This window comes from Zootoca vivipara, chromosome 10 (assembly GCF_963506605.1).
Source record: "Zootoca vivipara chromosome 10, rZooViv1.1, whole genome shotgun sequence".
In the NCBI taxonomy this organism is placed as follows: Eukaryota; Metazoa; Chordata; class Lepidosauria; order Squamata; family Lacertidae; genus Zootoca; species Zootoca vivipara.
Genome location: NC_083285.1, coordinates 1,555,903 through 1,574,381, shown reverse-complemented (window position 1 = coordinate 1,574,381; position 18,479 = coordinate 1,555,903). Strand labels below are relative to the sequence as shown.

General features: G+C 45.5%; 1 protein-coding gene across 9 annotated transcripts in view; it reads right to left on the bottom strand.

The window, feature by feature from the left end:
• The window catches only part of FRMD4A (FERM domain containing 4A), a 413,482-nt gene that overhangs the window by 40,179 nt on the left and 354,824 nt on the right, over positions 1-18,479 (bottom strand). For all 9 annotated transcript variants that reach the window (XM_060279477.1, XM_035127381.2, XM_035127379.2 and 6 more), the window contains exons 12-14: positions 16,991-17,067; positions 12,601-12,739; positions 7,022-7,163 (exon numbers count right to left, since the gene is read on the bottom strand). In XM_060279477.1, coding sequence (XP_060135460.1) covers positions 7,022-7,163; positions 12,601-12,739; positions 16,991-17,067 — 358 coding nt within the window. The remainder of the gene's footprint in view (positions 1-7,021; positions 7,164-12,600; positions 12,740-16,990; positions 17,068-18,479) is intronic.

Below are 18,479 nucleotides of genomic sequence, written 5' to 3'. Positions count from 1 at the left end.
CCGGAACAGGCGGCTGCAGAGTGGAGCGCTCCGCAGCGCCGAGCACTCAGAGCGCACAGCAGTGCCGAGCGGAGCGCCCAGCCACCCGCCTGGCCTCTTCCTGGCCCAGCCGAGGAGGCCTGCTGCCCCGCCGCCAGAACAGGCGGCTGCAGAGTGGAGCGCTCCGCAGCGGCGAGCGCTCAGAGCTCACAGCAGTGCCGGGCGGAGCGCCCAGCCAGCGGCCTGGCCTCTTCCTGGCCCGGCCAAGGAGGCCTGCCGCCCCGCCGCCGGAACAGGCGGCTGCAGAGTGGAGCGTTCCGCAGCGCCGAGCGCTCGGAACGTCCAGCAGCACCAGGCGGAGTGCCGAGCCAGAGCGGCAAGGCAGAGCGCATGGCCCAAGGCAGAGCGGCGGCGGGAGCCCCGCTGTCCCTGCCAGGGTGACGGGCGGCGGCGGGAGCCCTGCTGGCCCCTTCCGCGCCGCCGGAACATTGTGGGCCGCATGGCCCAAGGCAGAGCGGCGGTGGGAGGCCCGCGGGTCCTTCCGCGGCGCCAGGGCACGAACGGCAGCGGAAGCGCTGCTGGCCCCTTCCGCCCCGCCGGAGCGGCGTGGGCTGCATGGCCTGCCGCCGGAATTTTGTGGGCAGGAAGCGGGAGGCAGGCAGGCGGGCTGGGCGATGGGCCCGTGGCTGCGCTCGGCGGGGCCAGTAGTGAGCTCAACGCTGGCCTGCGCCGGCCTGCGCCAGGGGCTCTGGCTCAGTCCGTTGCCGGCGCACGCCGCCTCGTCGTGGCCAGGATCTGGGTCATGGTTGGGTGAGTTCCCTCCCCTCCCATAGCGGCACCCGGGACAAGGCTGCCTCTGAGCATGCACAGAGAGACACCCCCTTCACATCCCCCCCGCCAGTCCAGTGCCGGGGAAAAGGGGTCTTGGAAAGCCGGGGTGGGTTTATAGCTGGGGATGGGGTGGTCTCTAAGCATGCACAAAGTGCCTCCCTCACCGCTACCTTTGCTCTTTTTTCCGTGTCTCTTTTTAAAAGAAGTTGCTCCCCAGGGTGGGTCCATAATAAAAATCGTAATAAAAAATTAAGACATCCCCTGAAAATAAGACACCTTGTGTTTTTTTGAGAAAAAAAAGTTATAAGACGGTGTCTTAAAAAAGGGGAAACACGGTAGCAGTTTGAAAGCATGTCAAAGTGCAAGTAGATAAATAGGTACCACTACAGCGGGAAGTAAACGGCGTTTCCATGTGCTGCTCTGGTTTCGCCAGAAGCAGCTTAGTCATGCTGGCCACATGACCAGGAAAAACTGTCTGTGGACAAAAGCCGGCTCCCTCGGCCAGAAAAGCGAGATGAACGCCGCAACCCCAGAGTCGTTTGCGTCTGGACTTACCTGTCTGGGGTCCTTTACCTTTTAAGGCTAAACGTAATGTAAAAATTGGCAACAACAAAGCTAAGGGAAGTCAAACTGTGAAGAGCATGGACTTCCACTCCCTATCTTATTGGAAGCACCAGCACAGAACTGCCCCTGCATTGTTTTGGAGAGAATTAATACTGTCTCAGTAACAATGTCTTATTGTAGTCATGAACTGATACAATCTGTGCATCTAGAGAGAATGAACAATGACTGAGAAGCTCTTGCAAATTTGCAAGATATAAATATAGAAAGGGTGACCTATCCTGAGAGAAAAAAGAATGGAAAACATTATGGCAGTCCCTTTCATATCCCAGTCCCTTTCATACCCCAACTTTGCTATTTCATGTTTTGGCTTTGCCTGTGGGCTGTTGAACAGAAAATAACATGGCAAAATTGACTTGCGAGGTGGTGTATTGTTCTATAAGAGATTGAGTGTTTGGGTGGGTGGGGGAGGCTCGCTTAATTTTATTGTACACAGGTTGTACAATGACAATAAAGGTATTATTATTATTATTGCAAATACAAGGAATGTGTCTACCCAGCCACATTCATACAGCGGAATGAACTGAACAAAATGGAGTGGAAGATGTTACTCTGTTCAAGTGGGTAAACTGTGCTCAAAAATGGATAAAGTGAATCCTCTTCCTACTTCCCACTAGCATTGGGGGGGGGGGCTTGCATCTGAAGCACTACCATCATTTGCAGAGTAGAGAACAACCATCTCTCTCTACCATGATATAGAAGAAACCATGCTTGGAGGAAGCATTGGCCACTTGGCACTTCTTCACCGTATGCTGCAATGTGCAAAGCCAGCCAATTAGAGCCAGTTCAGAAATTAATTCTTTTAAAACCATGCACAAAAGCACCCAAGTTTAAATGGAAGTGCACTCATACAGTGCCACAATTTTTGAATGGAGCATATGAATTTTTGAATGGAGGATTTTACTGTGTTTAAACTTTAAAGCAGTGTTTCTCAACCAGTGTGCCTCCAGATGTTTTAGGACTGCAACTCCCATCATTCCTGACCACTGGTCTTGCTAGCTAGGGATGATGGGAGTTGTAGTCCCAAAACATCTGGAGGCACACTGGCTGAGAAACACTGCTTTAAAGTGGCATTATTCAAATGGATCAGATTTCCACTGTTGTATTTCATGGTGGGACACACAGCTGGAGATGTACATCATCACCCTCACTTTCTTTGTATGCCACCTTTCCACAGGAAAAAAAACTAATCTCAAAGAGGCCTATAAGAGGGAGAACAACACATCACAAAATCAACCATTTCATGAATTTCACAATACATCACAATACATATGCAATTTGCAGTTGCAGGCATGGGTCTTCATTGAACTAAAGTTTAGAAGGCAATTTGGCTCTTACATTTCACTAGTGTGCATGCAGACAGCCCAACAATTCACTTTTGGTGCCTTCGTACTGTTGATCAAGCCATGAAATTCTGGGGAGCACAACAGCCCTAAAAATATTCAACAAGTCTACCCATGACCCCACAAACCGAAAGCCAGGGTCAGATGACAAAGTCAGCACTTTAAGCTCTGACATTAGCCAATGTCAGGACAGAATGAGTCATGATAACAGCAGGCCTTCATTTTCAATGCACCAATTGTGGCCTAAAGGGTTGGGTGATTTCAAACACAAAACCGGCAGTCTGTGGGTGAGTGCTGAACGTTCTACTACTCACTGCTTCCCCCTCTGCAAACACTCTCCCCAGATAGCTCAGGAATAAGGAAGCTTTTTGGCCAGGTGGACCAGATCATTATCTGATTCTGCCCCCAGCCCCACAGGCTCATTTGGCCAGGTGGGCAGGATAATCCACCTGTCAGTCCCGTACACCCATCCAAGTCTCCTGCGCAGTCTACCATGGGGAACTGAGTCATGGCACTGATCCAGCAGTTACCCCAGGGAACTCAGTCACACAGCAAATCCTGCAGGCTTCTGAACTCACATCAGCTTATGGGCAGTGAGTTCAGCTCTGCTTTTGGCAGGGATTGGTTGCAGTCAGAAAATTCAGTTGGGAAGCTGATCCAGGTGTCAGGTGTGGGCAAGGTGGGCATAGTTTGGGGGAAACCATCTCATAGGACAAACTTAGTACCGTGCCACAATCTCCTACTCCTGCCCTACCTGGAAATAAACACTGCTAGGAGATGATGACTTTAGGAGAGGAGTTACAGGGAAGAAGGTAGCAAAAAGAGGAAAGGTTCATTGTCTCTCTCCAGCTTCCTGCTGCACCACTTTAAAGCTCCCCACACAGTTGCATTAGCAGGTTTGAAGACATTCAGCCACCATTATGCCAAGTTCTGCCCAAGGACACAAAGTTAGTGCAATCACGTAAAAAAGGAACACTGCAACTGGTATGTAACTTTTATAAATGCAGGAATGCTGCCCACAAGCACAGGAATTCCAGATGGACACACTGAGTATTTCCTGGGCTTCACTTATCTAATTTAAAGAGTCCAGGGTGGGGGAGGGGAAGCTTAACAAATAAACAAAAACCTACCCCCTAACACACACACCCAGACCAAATCAGAAGCTCTGCAGCCACTGCTATTCCAGCAAATGATTCTTTAAAAAATGCAGGGTTGTTTGTGGTCGTCCTTCTGGTACCACTCTGCTCATGTAATTCTTTGCTGAACTTTTCCAAGGTAGGAGCAGTGTGTATTTTGAAACTATGCAAGGATGAAATTCTAAGGATTTGCTGATCTTTGATGGTTAATACAAATTCCATTGGTGAGCTGGTGTCCTCCCAGTGGGCACATTTCCCTCTATAATCACAAACAGAACAGGAGTTGTGTGCAGCGTATTTCTATTACAGTAGATCTTTCACAAGACCGTAAAACACCCTCCATACTTCTTTGTGTGTGTGTAGGGAGGTACGTATACGAGACCCCCTGTAATATTCTAATACTTTGCGCTTGTAGAACCATATTTCATTTGAGAATATCAAAGAATTGTGCCCTACAGAATTTCCTTCAGAAATACAACCACTGCCATTTTGTGGACAGGACAAAATATGAAGCTAAGTCAGGCAGACACAGAATTAGAAACAGACCTTCTACTCTTGGCTCTGGTTGCTGCCCAGCCTTTGTTTCATGTGTTCCACGTTAGGCTTCTCAATAAAGCAGAAGGCTTCCCTTGATAAAAAGTGGCGAGTGGAGACTTAGAGCCTCTTATGTTCTGACAGCTGGTTGTGGACCGATTCTATTATCGATTTTCTGTACAAAATATAGTAAAACTGGGATACAGATATTTATTGCCACTTAACTCTTATGTTCAGACAAAAATCACTCAGAATTTGTCTGGCTGGGGCATTTGCTAATTTGATTGCGAAATCTATCCTACAGGAAAGCGGTGTGTGTTGTAGGATCATCATTTCCAGATCGTATTTCATTTTGATCAAAAATTTTGTTTTTAAAATTTTGTTTTAACAAATGATCAAAGCAAGTACTGTATAACATGAACCAAGGCTAAAATGCAATGTATGATTCCTTGGATTTGCCCAAAGGGTGCTTGGAGCCAGCCTGGCAGCAAGATGTGAAACATGCTCACGGAGGCAACTTATGAGAGGCTGAGGAATGAACAGACTGTGAAGAAGACAAAAATGGGAAGCCGAAATGGGAAGCCCCCCCCCGTCTTCTTTCTCCCCTAGTAATTTGTAGTAAGACGTTATCACATCATGTGTTCCTGTCACACAACCTGTCACAGCAGCCAATTATGTGGACCAGAGGAAGAGAAATGTGTGATATGCGCGTTGACATGCATTTCCACTACGGCATGTTATGGAGGGAAATCAAGGTGGGTGTCAGGGGATTGTTGCGGCTACTCTTGAGTAAAGACGCTCTAGTCTGCTCTGTCTTTAAGAGTTTTATTGTGCATATTATTTACAGTGCAGAGATATCAGAAAACAAGACTGCCTAGTCTGATTCAGAACCCGGCAATGGCTCCTTCCAGCTCTCCGGCCAGCATAAAAGCCTGGGCACCCCAAAGTGCCTCCCCCTAGCCCTGCGTGTGGGCGCGTGCCTCAATTCGGGCGCCGGAAGGGGCTGCATTCCTTCTCCCTTCCTTTGGCTGGAGCGTTGCAGAGGCTCCGGCACCTCGCTGCACTGTCCTTCCTCCTCTGACACGTCTGAGAGCCCCCTCTCCACTCTGCCCCATTCCTCATTCCCTCCTCCTGACCCACTGCTAGGGCTGTCACTGGGCGGAGTGCTGGTCAGGATGACTGGGGGAGGGTCCCTGTACGGAGTCGCCCTGACAGTGGGCTTGCTGTATTTGGCAATTTGGTATTTCCACTCTCGAGTGAGACAATGCTGCCTTCCAGGCTGACAGCACCCGTTTTAAGGCCAGTGTGGATCAGTCTACAGCCAGCATCAATGATATTCTAAGATTTTCTATTCAGACAGCCATTTGATAAGCCCAGGATCACTATAAAGGAAAATTATGATCCTGATCAATCTCCAATGGAGGCACACGAGATTCCATTTGTAAAAAACCCTGTCAGTTCACAGGACCCATGTGAGCACCACAATGTGCCTGTAAATGTGCTTCTAAAAGCACTTGAGCATCAGCTGGGCAAGAACACGCCTGGCTCTGAGCACAGATCAGAGGCATGGATGTCCAAAAAGAAAGTGAACTATGTTTTCTCTGTTGTTATTACTGATGTTTTAATAGTTCTGGGATTTGTTTATAAATTTAGTTTTATGGTTGGCTTTACGCTGTTCACCAATCATTGTGTTTTTTCTTACTCTTGGTGGGATGTACTTTTTCTTGAACAGGGGGCAATAGGTGTTGCCCCAGTTCTTTAAAAGTGTGATTTTTTAAAAAGAAAAAATGAAATAGCTCAATATGCAATGAAAATTTAAGACTTATAGAAGCAGGCATGCAGAGAAAAGAGGAAGTTCCATATGAGTAGAGGTTTCTGTTGCTTTGAGAAGTCATATAGACTAAGGGTTGGTGTCAGTAGCTGAGAATCAAACAAGATCTCTGAGCCATCACTTTTGGCAGGCATCCCCCATAACAAGCGCTACAAAATGAGGCAACTCTGGCAGACGGCCACCCACTCTTGGGAGACATTGGCAGACATTGCTTGGAAGCTGCTGCTTCACAGAGCTAAGAGCAGAGCTAAGGCAAACATGCATGTGGAGAAAAGGACATTTCAAGATTAGGAGTGATGATGTTGGTCTGTAAGCACCAGGATGATGAGAAAGACATCTAATATCTAATAATCCTTTCAGGAAATCCACCAAGCAGGACTGAGTTGGGAGTCAGACCAAGCCCTGGGCCTGTTGTTGTCTCACAACTATGATCTATACCAGGCATGTCCAACTCCCAAGAGACTTCTCCCAGTATAAAAAAACAAACCAATGGCAGTGCTCTACCCATTGTCACTGGAGGGGGGAGGAGCGTGCGTGGGGTGGGTGGATTGCCCAGAGTTGTTGAGCTTTTTTTTGGGGAGGACATCCCTGATCTATACTTCCCAAATGCGACAAACAGTCCAACATTTTACACAACATGAACAATGACCCCAGTCCAAAACACTTGACTCAAATGCCCAGAAACAACTTGTCAGCAGCATTTCCCTTTAACTGAGGAACCAACTCTGCACCACCGAGGGACATACCTGATGATAAAAGGCTCCCACTGCTGCCGCTGATGATCTTCCCTTTGCTTCCCATATTGGCTAGTTTTGAGGTCTTCAGAGTTCCAGTTTCAGTCAGGTCAATGGCAATCTCACTCAGGCTTCTTGCTGCATGAATTTTGGACTGGGGAAAAGAAAGCAGAAAGCTGTGGTATAGCAACCATCAGACAAAAACCCTACGGCATCTTAAGAATTTCCACCTGTTACCAGAATCACCAATAAGTGAACTACCCACTTTTGACAACCTTTCAAAAAATGCAAGAGCAGAAGTAGAAAGTCATTCCATATCAAGTGATCCAATTTTTTTTACCTCATGTCATCCAATTTTCTTAATATTTTGTACACTTGTTTGAATGATCAAAACTAAGTTTAAATCTTTTTTTAATCTCATCCCGTTTTTAAGTTATGACGGATTGAGTTCTTAAAAAAAGATAATTTTGGCCTTGCCGGTCTACACAAAAACCTTATAAGCCCAGCCCAGAATTGAGATATTTCAAAACTAAAAATACCGATTTTTTCAGAACGTCATGAGCTTTACTATGATATGTCATATGATGGGGTTACTTTAAAATTTAAAGTTAAGTTACTAAAAAAATTAAATTTTAAAATGTGACTAAAAATTAAAGAGATTTCAGTATTATTGAAATTCTATTTAAGATTACATCCTGGACTAAGTAGCATCAGTTTGATGATAATGCTGTACTTGTCACAGATCAACAGACTGTAAAGCAATTTTTAAGCAGCAGACTCCAGAGTGAGGCTCCTTTCATCATGAGTTCTCACATGCAGGGGGTCCTACAAAGCATGGGGGAGCTAAAGGCAAATTCCCCTGCATTTATGGACAAATGTGAGCAAGGCATTCCTCAGAGACAACTTATGACTTAGTCATTGATTTCATCTTTGTACAGTAGTACCTCGGTTTATGAACTTAATCCATTCCAGACGTCCGTTCCTAAACTGAAACTGTTCTTAAACTGAGCCGCGCTTTCCCTAGTGAGGCCTCCAACCGCCGGTGCCCTTCCACCGTTCGGATTCCATTCTTAGACCGAGATGAAGTTTGCAAACCGAGACACAAACTGGGAGCAACCCAAGGACTGTGCCAACTCTATCCGTCCAATAACCAAATTTGCCACTATAGCACAATAATGAAACATGTATGCAGCCCATTCCTGGGCATTCCTTTTATCCACCAAAACAATACAGTTAAATCTGTACAACAAACTCCCTGATGCTCACTTTTACTTACACTGCCACCCAAGAGACATAAAGAAAAATAGCGTCTGCAGTTTGCTCCTCATAATCAAACACATCTGTAACAACAACGAAAACTACCTCAAAAGAACCTACAAACTTTTTAAAAAGCAGCACCTCCTCGTGTTATAACTGTAACATTTACTAAACATCGCGTATAGCCCTTAGAACTAGTTTCATAAGTTAGCAATTGTGAAGAAAGGAAAAGTTTGAACAATCCGTTGCCAGACATTTTAGTACCACAGCCATTCAGAAATATCATCAAGCCCTGAAATGTTAGAAAACTTCTGAATATACAGAGTTGGCTGCACTCTTGACATCCCTGTGGCTTTAACTTGCAGGAGAATGGATACACTTTCCTCCATGCTTTTGATTCTTTTCTCTTTTTGCACTTTTATTTTCCTTACAGCAGGCACGTCCAACAGGTAGATCGTGAACTGGACATCTGTGGTAGATCACTGGCTCCCCCCAAAGAAGCCCAATAACTTTGGCTCCCCTATATAAGCTAAACTTTTTAAAATAATATTTTTTTTTATTTTCTTACTTTCACAACATACAACCATACAATAACAAACAATAAAACCTTTCCGCTCCGCCGAGCTTTCGACCCCTTCCCCTCCCTTTAGCAGGTAATTTATTTCACCTCCAAGAAAAAGAAAAAGAGAAGAATAAAAGCTAAACATTTTAGCCCTGCAGCCCATAAAAAGAACTCAACAACTTTGAGGGGGTAGATCACTGCAGCAAAAAGGACTCAAAAGATAAAGCAGCCACCATTTCATGCAGGGGTTCCATGCCCAGACCCCCCTTGTGTTGTGTTTGTTGATATGGATTTAAAGGGGGGTTTAGACCACATTTTGGTCCATTGAGTGGGATTAATCTCGTAGCCTATGTCGTCTTCCCATTGTCTTTTGATTGTGTCTAGGGGGCTCGTGGGATTTTGGAGTAGTATTTTATATTTTGCAGATACCATCCCTTTGCCGTGTCTCTTTGTCGTTAGGAGGAGGTTTTCGGAGGTTGTCAGGGGCCTGATTTTACTGCTGGATTGTTTAAGAGGGCATGTAGTTGGTGTTGTGCTAACCAGGGTATTTGAGTGTTTTCTAGTTCAGTGTTTCTCAACCAGTGTGCCGCCAGATGTTTTGGGACTACAACTCCCATCATCCCTAGCTAGCAAGACCAGTGGTCAGGAATGATGGGAGTTGTAGTCCCAAAACATCTGGAGGCACACTGGTTGAGAAACACTGTTCTAGTTTATCCTGTATTTCTTGTGTTGACAGAGGCAAACCTGGTTTTCTAACATGTGATCCCATATGATACAAATATTTATTGGTTATAGCCATAAATTTATATTGTAGCTGCACACTAAACACATCTTAGCTATGCTCCTAAAACATAATGAATGAAGTAGACCCCATGATGCTTTAAGTCCTGAGCCTAGAACTCCTTTTTTATTTCTTCCCTTGTACCAACAGAAATAATTTAAGGCTCTGCTTGTGTGTGCAATACAGCCTTCTAAATCCATAAAGAGGCCACCATAGGAGCACCATCTAATTACTGTATATTCCTGCGTATAAGACTACTTTTTAACCCAGGAAAATCTTCTCAAAAGTTGGGGGTCGTCTTATACGCCGGGTCGTATTTCTTATACGGCGAGTATATCCCAAACTCTATATTTTAACTGGAAAAGTTGGGGGTCGTCTTATACACCCAGTCGTCTTATATGCCGGAATATACGGTAGTCAGAAGCTTTTAGAAGTCCCTTATCTAAATTACAGCTCTGATCATTGATAAAAAAATATTCTAAACAGGAACTACTCCAATGTGTTTCAGGACCTTAAAATCTTTTGTCCAGAATCAGGAAGGAGCAGCACCAAACAAACAAAACAAACGAACAGCTACTCATTGGGGCCCCACTCCTAACACAAGCACAGGATTGGCCTGGGAAGGCTGAGTGACGCTTGACTGTTACACCTGCGGAAAAGAGTGCAGATTTCCTAGAGACTTCATTGAGCACGTGGATATTATTAAAAAAGATCAGTCCAAACCATAAATGAAATTTATTCTTAACACAACCACAGGGCTGTATTTTAAAAGGATATGATGCAATCACTGGGGCAGGAGGAAGCTTTGTTTTGGTGTGGCAGAGGGGACCCCATCCCCCCAAAAACATTCCATCCAGATATTATCTTTCTCCCCGAGGTACCCCTGAATATAGCACCATCCTGAAGTACCCCAAAGTAGAGGGTACAGGGTGCAGACTTCTGGAGATCTGAAGCAAAACCTGCCTGAATTTCCCAAAAGACTTTCTTAGATAATCTCAGGACATGATCAGGCTGCAACTAGTCACTAAGGTACAGGTGGGCAGAAAGATCCAGAATCGTATCAAAAAGATCCTCCCTAGTTGTCAGGCTGACAAGTGATGAGGATCAGGAGGGCAATACGAGAGATATCTATTTGGTTGTTAAGGTCCAAGGGCTACTAGGAAGGAGGAGCAACTGAGGCTGTGTACACAGGCAGCCTTCCAGAGGGAGCTTTGATACCTCGTGCTTTGCAACTGCACACACCTTCAGGCAATAATGTCATCTGAGGTGGCAGCTCCTGTCCATGTTGTCTGTACACACACAGGTGGGCATGCTTTCAACTTGTGTGCAACGATGCTCATAAATGGCTGGACTCCCCATAACCTACCAGGTTAAAAATACCAATCCTAATTTCAGATAATAATAATAATAATAATAATAATAATAATAATAATAATTTATTATTTATACCCCACCTATCTGGCTGGGTTTCCCCAGCCACTCTGGGCGGTTTCCAACAGAAAAATAAAACACAGTAATCTATTGAACATTAAAAGCCTCCCTAAACAGGGCTGCCTGTTTAGCAGAAATGATTTTCAACATTAGGAATGGTCCTCTCTCTCCCTTCTTGTGATGGCTGTCCCTGCAGATGGATAATACATTTAAGGCAGGGGGGGGGCATTTTCAGACCAAGGGCTACTTCCCTCATGAGCAACCTTTCGCTTGCAAGTGGCAAAACAGGTCCATGGAGGGATATCCCTTCAGAATGGCAGGCGCGGCCTGGGAATTGCTCCAAGGGCCACATTTGTTCACCAGGCCTGTAGGTTCCCCACCCCGATTTAAGGTACTGCCTACATTATTAGGATCCCTGGCTGCAGAACTTATCTTCTGTTATTTGAAATGAACCCAGAACATGTAAGCAATACCCACTGTAAAAAAATGCACCATAAAGCTGAAGAAAGTCCTTAAGAAAAAATTATCTAAGGAGAATCTGTGCAAGTCCATATGGATATATTGTTTCTAAAGACTTGCATGACCAGAAATGGTTCTCAGTATTGGGAAGAAGTTAATGCAGCAAGAATTTTGCACTTGGGGGCCTTCACTCAGAAAGTCCCAGTGCCCTGTAAATTTTCACATGAGCAAAGGTGGAAGAGTTCATAGTATTTAGAGGTCTCTTATGCATGTCTCAGCATGAAGGGAAGTTGCAGGGCCATTTGCTACAAGACTTAATGCAGAGCGTAGATGTATTTGTAAGAACTGCCTTTTGATATATTTCTTTGGAACTAGAATTCAAGTAAGGTATTGGCACGGTGTGGGAATGCACCAACTGTGTGCTCTTCGATCCCAGCCTCGTGCCAGGAGGATACAACAGCCATGCCCCTCCCGGCTGGTGTCGCTCCCATGGCAGCAGGGGCTGGGCGGGGGGGGGGGGGGCTCCCTTTGTCCTCTGCCCCTCACGCTGCCCCTGGTGTGTGCATGCAGACATGCACACTGACCCACCCCGGGTGGCGTGGAGACATGCTCCGCCGCTGACTAGATAGGCTGTTGGTCTGACCCACCAAGTTCTTCTTAAATTCATTGGTGAAACTGACCTAGTTATCAAATGGTTGCTTTGGATATCAAGAAAAGATGGCCCTCGTTTGTAAATTACTGGAATCATCATTTTATAAGAAAGATACAGCCTTCTATTGAAACCTTTTGCTTCTTTATTGGTAGAGCTACTAATATTGGGTTGCACCGAATGCTGTCCAACCAGGATTTCCTCATGCAATGGGACTTTCGTTTCCTCTCCTTGCCCCGCTTGCCCCAAAAATCTGATCTGCAGGGTCTGGAGCTGATTTTGAGGATGTGGGGGAGGAAGTTCCAGGGCATGTGCAGAAGTCTGCTGTGCTACTGGAGTGGTGTTGTGTCCAGACTTCTACATATATTTTGATTTCTGATTGTATTTGGCACATATACTTTCATTTATGTAACACCTGTTCGTGAATGTAATAAAAATTAAAAAAATCTTACTTTGCTCTGCTTTCTGTCCAAGTAGAATTGGTGCTGGCTAATGGCCATAGCCCAGATGGACTTTATCAAGGCAGGACAGGCATACCACGTGTGCACAGCAATGCCACTGTGTCCGAAGGTCCTTCTAGTCACAGATGCCCTGGGAGAGCAGGAAAAGAACAAACAATTCACTTGTAACTTGAAAAGAGAAGGGCAGCCTCTCCCCCCCCACCTCCAAAAATTCTGTATTCAATCATTTTGCAGGAAACCATTAAGGGGATAGGTATGGGGATCTCTGAGCAACTGAAACAATACGCCGCACCAGGGATGAGTGTAATTTAGGCTGCAATATTAACTTTGTCTACACAGAGGTAAGTCTCATTGAACCTCAATGAGCAAGCATGAAAACTGAACTAAACCTCCTCCCCACCTGCCTGAGCACCAAAGCCAGAGCTCAGCATTGATGTCATTAGGCACTCACAATATTTTTTTAAATGCCAATAGAGGCTCTGCTTTTAAAAGAGCCAGATATCTTTATCTCTCAGAAATTTGAGATGGAGTTTGGGGGGCATAGTGCTTTCTGTGCTCTTCAATTCAAGTTGCCCCCGGGGCTGATTTTTCTGCTATTTAGCATTCATTAGACGTCAATAGTGTATTAGGTATTGTTATCAACAGACACGATTCATATGACTCTGCATTGATGGGATAACCATGTAAAAATGATTTGCTTCTGTAATACAGAATGTCAATTCGATGTTTTCATATGCCTCTGCCCTGTTTTTTCAGACAGATACAGAGTTCCAAAGCACATGAGCTTCTCCAGCAGTTCTCTATGAACAGGTCGGCTCATACGGGGAGGCATGGCTCTGTCAACATGCCTTTCTCAACTCATTTAGGGCTGATTGTTGCCTGGCCTTGTTGCTTAGTCGAAATAAATAAATAAATAAAAAATTGTCCAGTAGCACCTTAGAGACCAACAAAGTATGTTCATGTTCTTCACGAAGGCTTATACCCAGAACAAACTTAGTTGGTCTCTAAGGTGCTACTGGACAATTTTTTTCTTCTACTGTTTTTATACTTTTTTATTATAATGATGGTATTGTTCTGTATATTGAATACTTTATGATAAAAATAAGACTGAAAAATCATTCCATATGCCCAGTCTGTAGAGTTTTCCATGCCATCACAACCTGTTCCTGGTTGTAACTAGGACCGCCTCTCCCCATATGAACTGACCCAGACCCTGCAATTGCCATCTGAGGCCCTTCTTTGTGTGCCCCCTCCATGAGAGGTTCATAGGGTGGCAACATGAGAACAGGCCTTTTCTGTGGTGGCTCCCTGCTTGTAGTACCGTATGCTCTCCCCAGGGAGGCTCAACTGGCGCCTTCGTTACATATCTTTAACCATGAAGGAAAAACAGTCCTCTTCTCCCAGGCCTCTGGCTAATTACACACTCTATGGTCTTTTAAACTGTGAGTGTGATGGGGTTGTTGTTTTTGTTTCTTACTATGTTATGTATTTTTGTGTTTTTATATTGTAAACTGCCCTGTGGTCCTCAGATGAGGGGTGGCATAGAAATTTAATAAATAATAAACATAAAATTAATAGTGCCTACATGGAAACTCTCTACAATAAGTGGGAGAGTCACATGGGGAAAGGGGTGGGCTTCTAGGAAAGTTGGAATTTAGACTATCTTGTTGCCCACTTAGCTAAACTTTAATTTTATCTGAATGTAAATTCAACAGCAATCTTAAGCATTTTTACTCAGAAATAAATCCCAATATGTGTTCAATAGGACTGACACCCTTATAAATTAGTTTAGGATTGCGGCTCTAACTTGTAAAAGCTTGGAATTATTTCTAATTTTGTTTCTGTTTTCCAGATGGGAAGAGTTACCATGAAGGAAAAACAAAAAATAAAAAAATTCCTTCCAGTAGCACCTTAGAGACCAACTAAGTTTGTCATAGGTATGAACTTTCGTGTGCATGCACACTTCTTCAGATACCTTCTTCAGATACGTATCTGAAGAAGTGTGCATGCACACGAAAGCTCATACCTATGACAAACTTAGTTGGTCTCTAAGGTGCTACTGGAAGGAATTTTTTTATTTTTTGTTTTGACTACATCAGACCAACACGGTTACCTACCTGTAACTAATACCATGAAGGAAAAGGCAGTTGACAAAATGAAGTTGAAATTAAGCCAGTAACTATTGTAGGGATGGGGAACCCCTCCCCCAATATTCAGCAATTAAATTGCCACCCCAGATGTGGCTTGACAACTGTTACATTTGGGATGGTTCCAGCTTTACTCCCTGCACCAAACTGGACCATTAAATGGAATGGAATTTGAGTTTTCCAGAAAAATAAACATTAAGACACAGGAGACATGGAAAAATTAATATACTGTATATATAAATTAAAAACGGTAAAGTAGAGGTTATAGGAAGGGTGGATAAGACAGGAAAATGGAAGAACCAGACAGTGTGAAAAAGGGGCCCAGGAGCCAGACATGCTGGCAAGATAATTTGAATAATACCGTATTTTGGTTAGCACCTGCCAAGGTATACAGTCGCTTCTTATGCCAAAACAGTGGTATAACTTATTCCCCCCAGACGTAACTGTTGCTGTATGTGCAAAAGAGTGCTGGACCTTGGCTGCACCTCGAAACTCTGCACACAAAGACAGCACTTCGTTGGCACATACACAAACACGCACCACGCTTCTTTGCCTATGGGACACTGCGATTTCTCATAGGATCACAGTATCATGATGGAGAGCAGGGCTACCAGTGGGTCTGCTAGCTAAATGGAACCTCCATGTTGAGAGGCAGTATACCCCTAGTGCCCATACCAGCAACAGGCAATGAATTTTATCTTTGTGCCCTGCTGCTTGCGAACTCTAGGTGACTTGAGGTTGCCTCTTACCGGAAACAGGATATTGAACTTGAGTAGCTCCATCAGTGGAGCGTGAGACTCATAATCTCAGGGTCATGGGTTTGAGCCCCACATTGGGCAAAAAGATTACTGCATTGCATTGCAGGGGACTGGACTATAGGACCTTCTAACTCAACAATTCTAGCAGTAACTTAAGCACACACCCTCAAGCCTATCTTTGCAGCGCTAAGAACTAGAATTTCTTCTTTTTGAATTATACTATTTGATATATGAATCTAGAACCCAATGGCACAGCTTACATTTTTCTAGGGTCCTGCATTTCAGCTGATCAAAGAGCAGGCAGATTTAGGAGATACAGATATTTTTTCATTAGGCACAAAGCAGGGTTTTGATCATCTCACTGTACATAAATTGATAGAATAATTCGTTCATTCATTCATTTATTTCATAAAACGTATTTACTGCAAGATTGTAGGGAAAAAATCAAAGTGGTTTACAAAAAAAGATAAAACATTAAACTGTCATTAAAAAACCACAACCATAATTAAAAACACACAAAAAGTTAAAACCACAACAGAACAAGCTAAAACAAATTAAAACTCCTACAAACTTTCTAAACATCTGGATAGCAGTGTCTAAATAAGAAGCGCTGAAAAGAATACAGTGAAGGCTCCTCCTGATATCAATAGGCAGGGAGTTCCAAAGTGTCACTGCTGCCACACTAAATGAGGTGCAGGTATTATGTGGCATCTGTGCAGTGAAGGTGATCTCATAGGTAAACTGGTCCCAAGCATAACATAAATTAGTAGTAATAGTGTTCTATAGATGGATGGATGTTAGGTGTTTGGTTTTTTCATTCAGCTCGATGACTATTTCAGTGTAAACATGCAACTAGAGTAGACTAACAGTTTCAGAACAGAAAGTTTCTACAATGTATATGATGTTTGTGGTATATAAAGCTCACTTTCCAAAGGTCTGATCCTAGAAGATGGCAAGTGGTAAAATTAATGAAGTTGCCAATTATGTATACAGATCAGCTGTTTGCAGGGCTATCACTCATTTTTAATGCTAATCACAAGAGCAACAGTCAACCTGGAACTTCCCTTGTGCAACTGAAACTGAAACTGCTGAGCTCTTTACATTTACTCACTCAAGATTACAGAGGAAACTGTCTTTCTTGGTGAACTTTGGTGAACTGTGTCCCAAATTAATATGCTGAAGAACCAGCACCTAAGCCATAATGTAAAATAGATAATTAAAATATACCTGCCAGGCAACTGTTGCTTCCCACATTTCTAATCTAGAGCCTATTGTGTCTAATGTGGAAATACTGAAACCCTGCGTAACTATAGATCGGGGCCTTTCGGGAGGTGCTGGGCGAAGGGGCTGCTAGCAGGCACAGGGCGGCGGGAGCAGCTCCGAGAAGCACCCAGCCTCGACCGTCTGAGCCGAGTCCCACGCCCAGCCCCGGGCCCTTTATCCACTCGGAGAGAGCTCTTCCCACCTGGCTCTTACCTGCGAGGGTCGTGCACTTCCACGGAAAACTTCTTCTCTCGGAAGTACAGGTTCTCCAGCTGCCTCCACTGGAAGATCTGGAGGGAGAGAGAAGGGAAAGAAGTGGCGGTGAGCGAGGCAGCGTCCGGCGGGCGCCTCGGCTCCTCCTCCGCCTCCTCCTCCTCCTCCGTCCAACTCCGCGCCCCGACGGGCTTCCTCCCCGGCCCCAGGCGGCCGCTCGCCGCGCCACTTCACGGGCTGCGCGGGGCGCGAGGAAGGGCGGGCGGGGCTGCCGGCCACGCCATGGGCGCCCAGCTCCACGGAGCGAGCGAGCGAGCGAGCGAGGCGGCCCTGCCTTGCCCAAGTGGCTTCCCTTTGTCCGCTCTCTCTCCCTCTCCCGCCTCCCGGGCAAGCAGTCAGGCGGGGGGGGAGGGAGGAGGGGGGGCGGCGAAGGCGCCTCAATGGCCCTTCTCCCGCGGGACTCGCGCTGCCTGGCCGCCAAGGCGCAAGAGCCGCTGCCTGCAGCTCCGAAAGGCCCGCGGCCGCTGCTGAGGGCGGACGCTCCCGCGACCCTAATTCCTTGCAGGCAGCAGCAGTTCACAAGGGAGTCTTAAGTCTTGCCTTCCTCTCCCCGCCCCCGGGAGAAGAAGTTGGGCAGCACGGATTGCTAGCGCAGAATTGCACAACGGAATCATAGAATCATAGAGTTGGAAAGCGACCACAAGGGCCATCCAGTCCAACCCCCTGCCAAGCAGGAAACACCATCAAAGCATTCCTCTGATTAAAGACCTCCAAAGAAGGAGACTCCACCACACTCCTTGGCAGCAAATTCCACTGCCGAACAGCTCTTACTGTCAGGAAGTTCTTCCTAATGTTTAGGTGATATCTTCTTTCTTGTAGCTCTGTGTCCGCTTCTCTGGAGCAGCAGAAAACAACCTTTCTCCCTCCTCTGTATGACATCCTTTTATATATTTGAACATGGCTATCATATCACCCCTTAACCTTCTCTTCTCCAGGCTAAACATACCCAGCTCCCTAAGCCGTTCCTCATAAGGCATCGTTTCGAGGCCTTTGACCATTTTGGTTGCCCTCCTCTGGACACGTTCCAGCTTTTCAGTAGCCTTCTTGAACTGTGGTGCCCAGAACTGGACACAGTACTCCAGGGTGAAGACTGACCAGAATAATCTTGCTGCAATCAGGCAGTTCCTGCCTCCCCCTTTTTCCTGCTTTAACCCGAGGAGTGCATGCTTCAGAAATCATTCATACATTCCAGCAAGTCATAGATCTGGCCAGCAGAGCAGCTGGACTCTGTTCGGACATTTATCCAGGTGCCAGCAGTCTTCCTGAGAGAGAGGAGCAGGCTAAACGGTTCAAGGGGCTCCATGCAGAAGCCGCTCCCTCCAAGACCAGCTTTGCAAACCCCCTCCCCTCTTCTGTGTGCGAGAGGGAAATGTGCAAATATGCCTCTGCATCTCGAAGGTGTGTTAACAATGATTTCAATAGGAAGTTG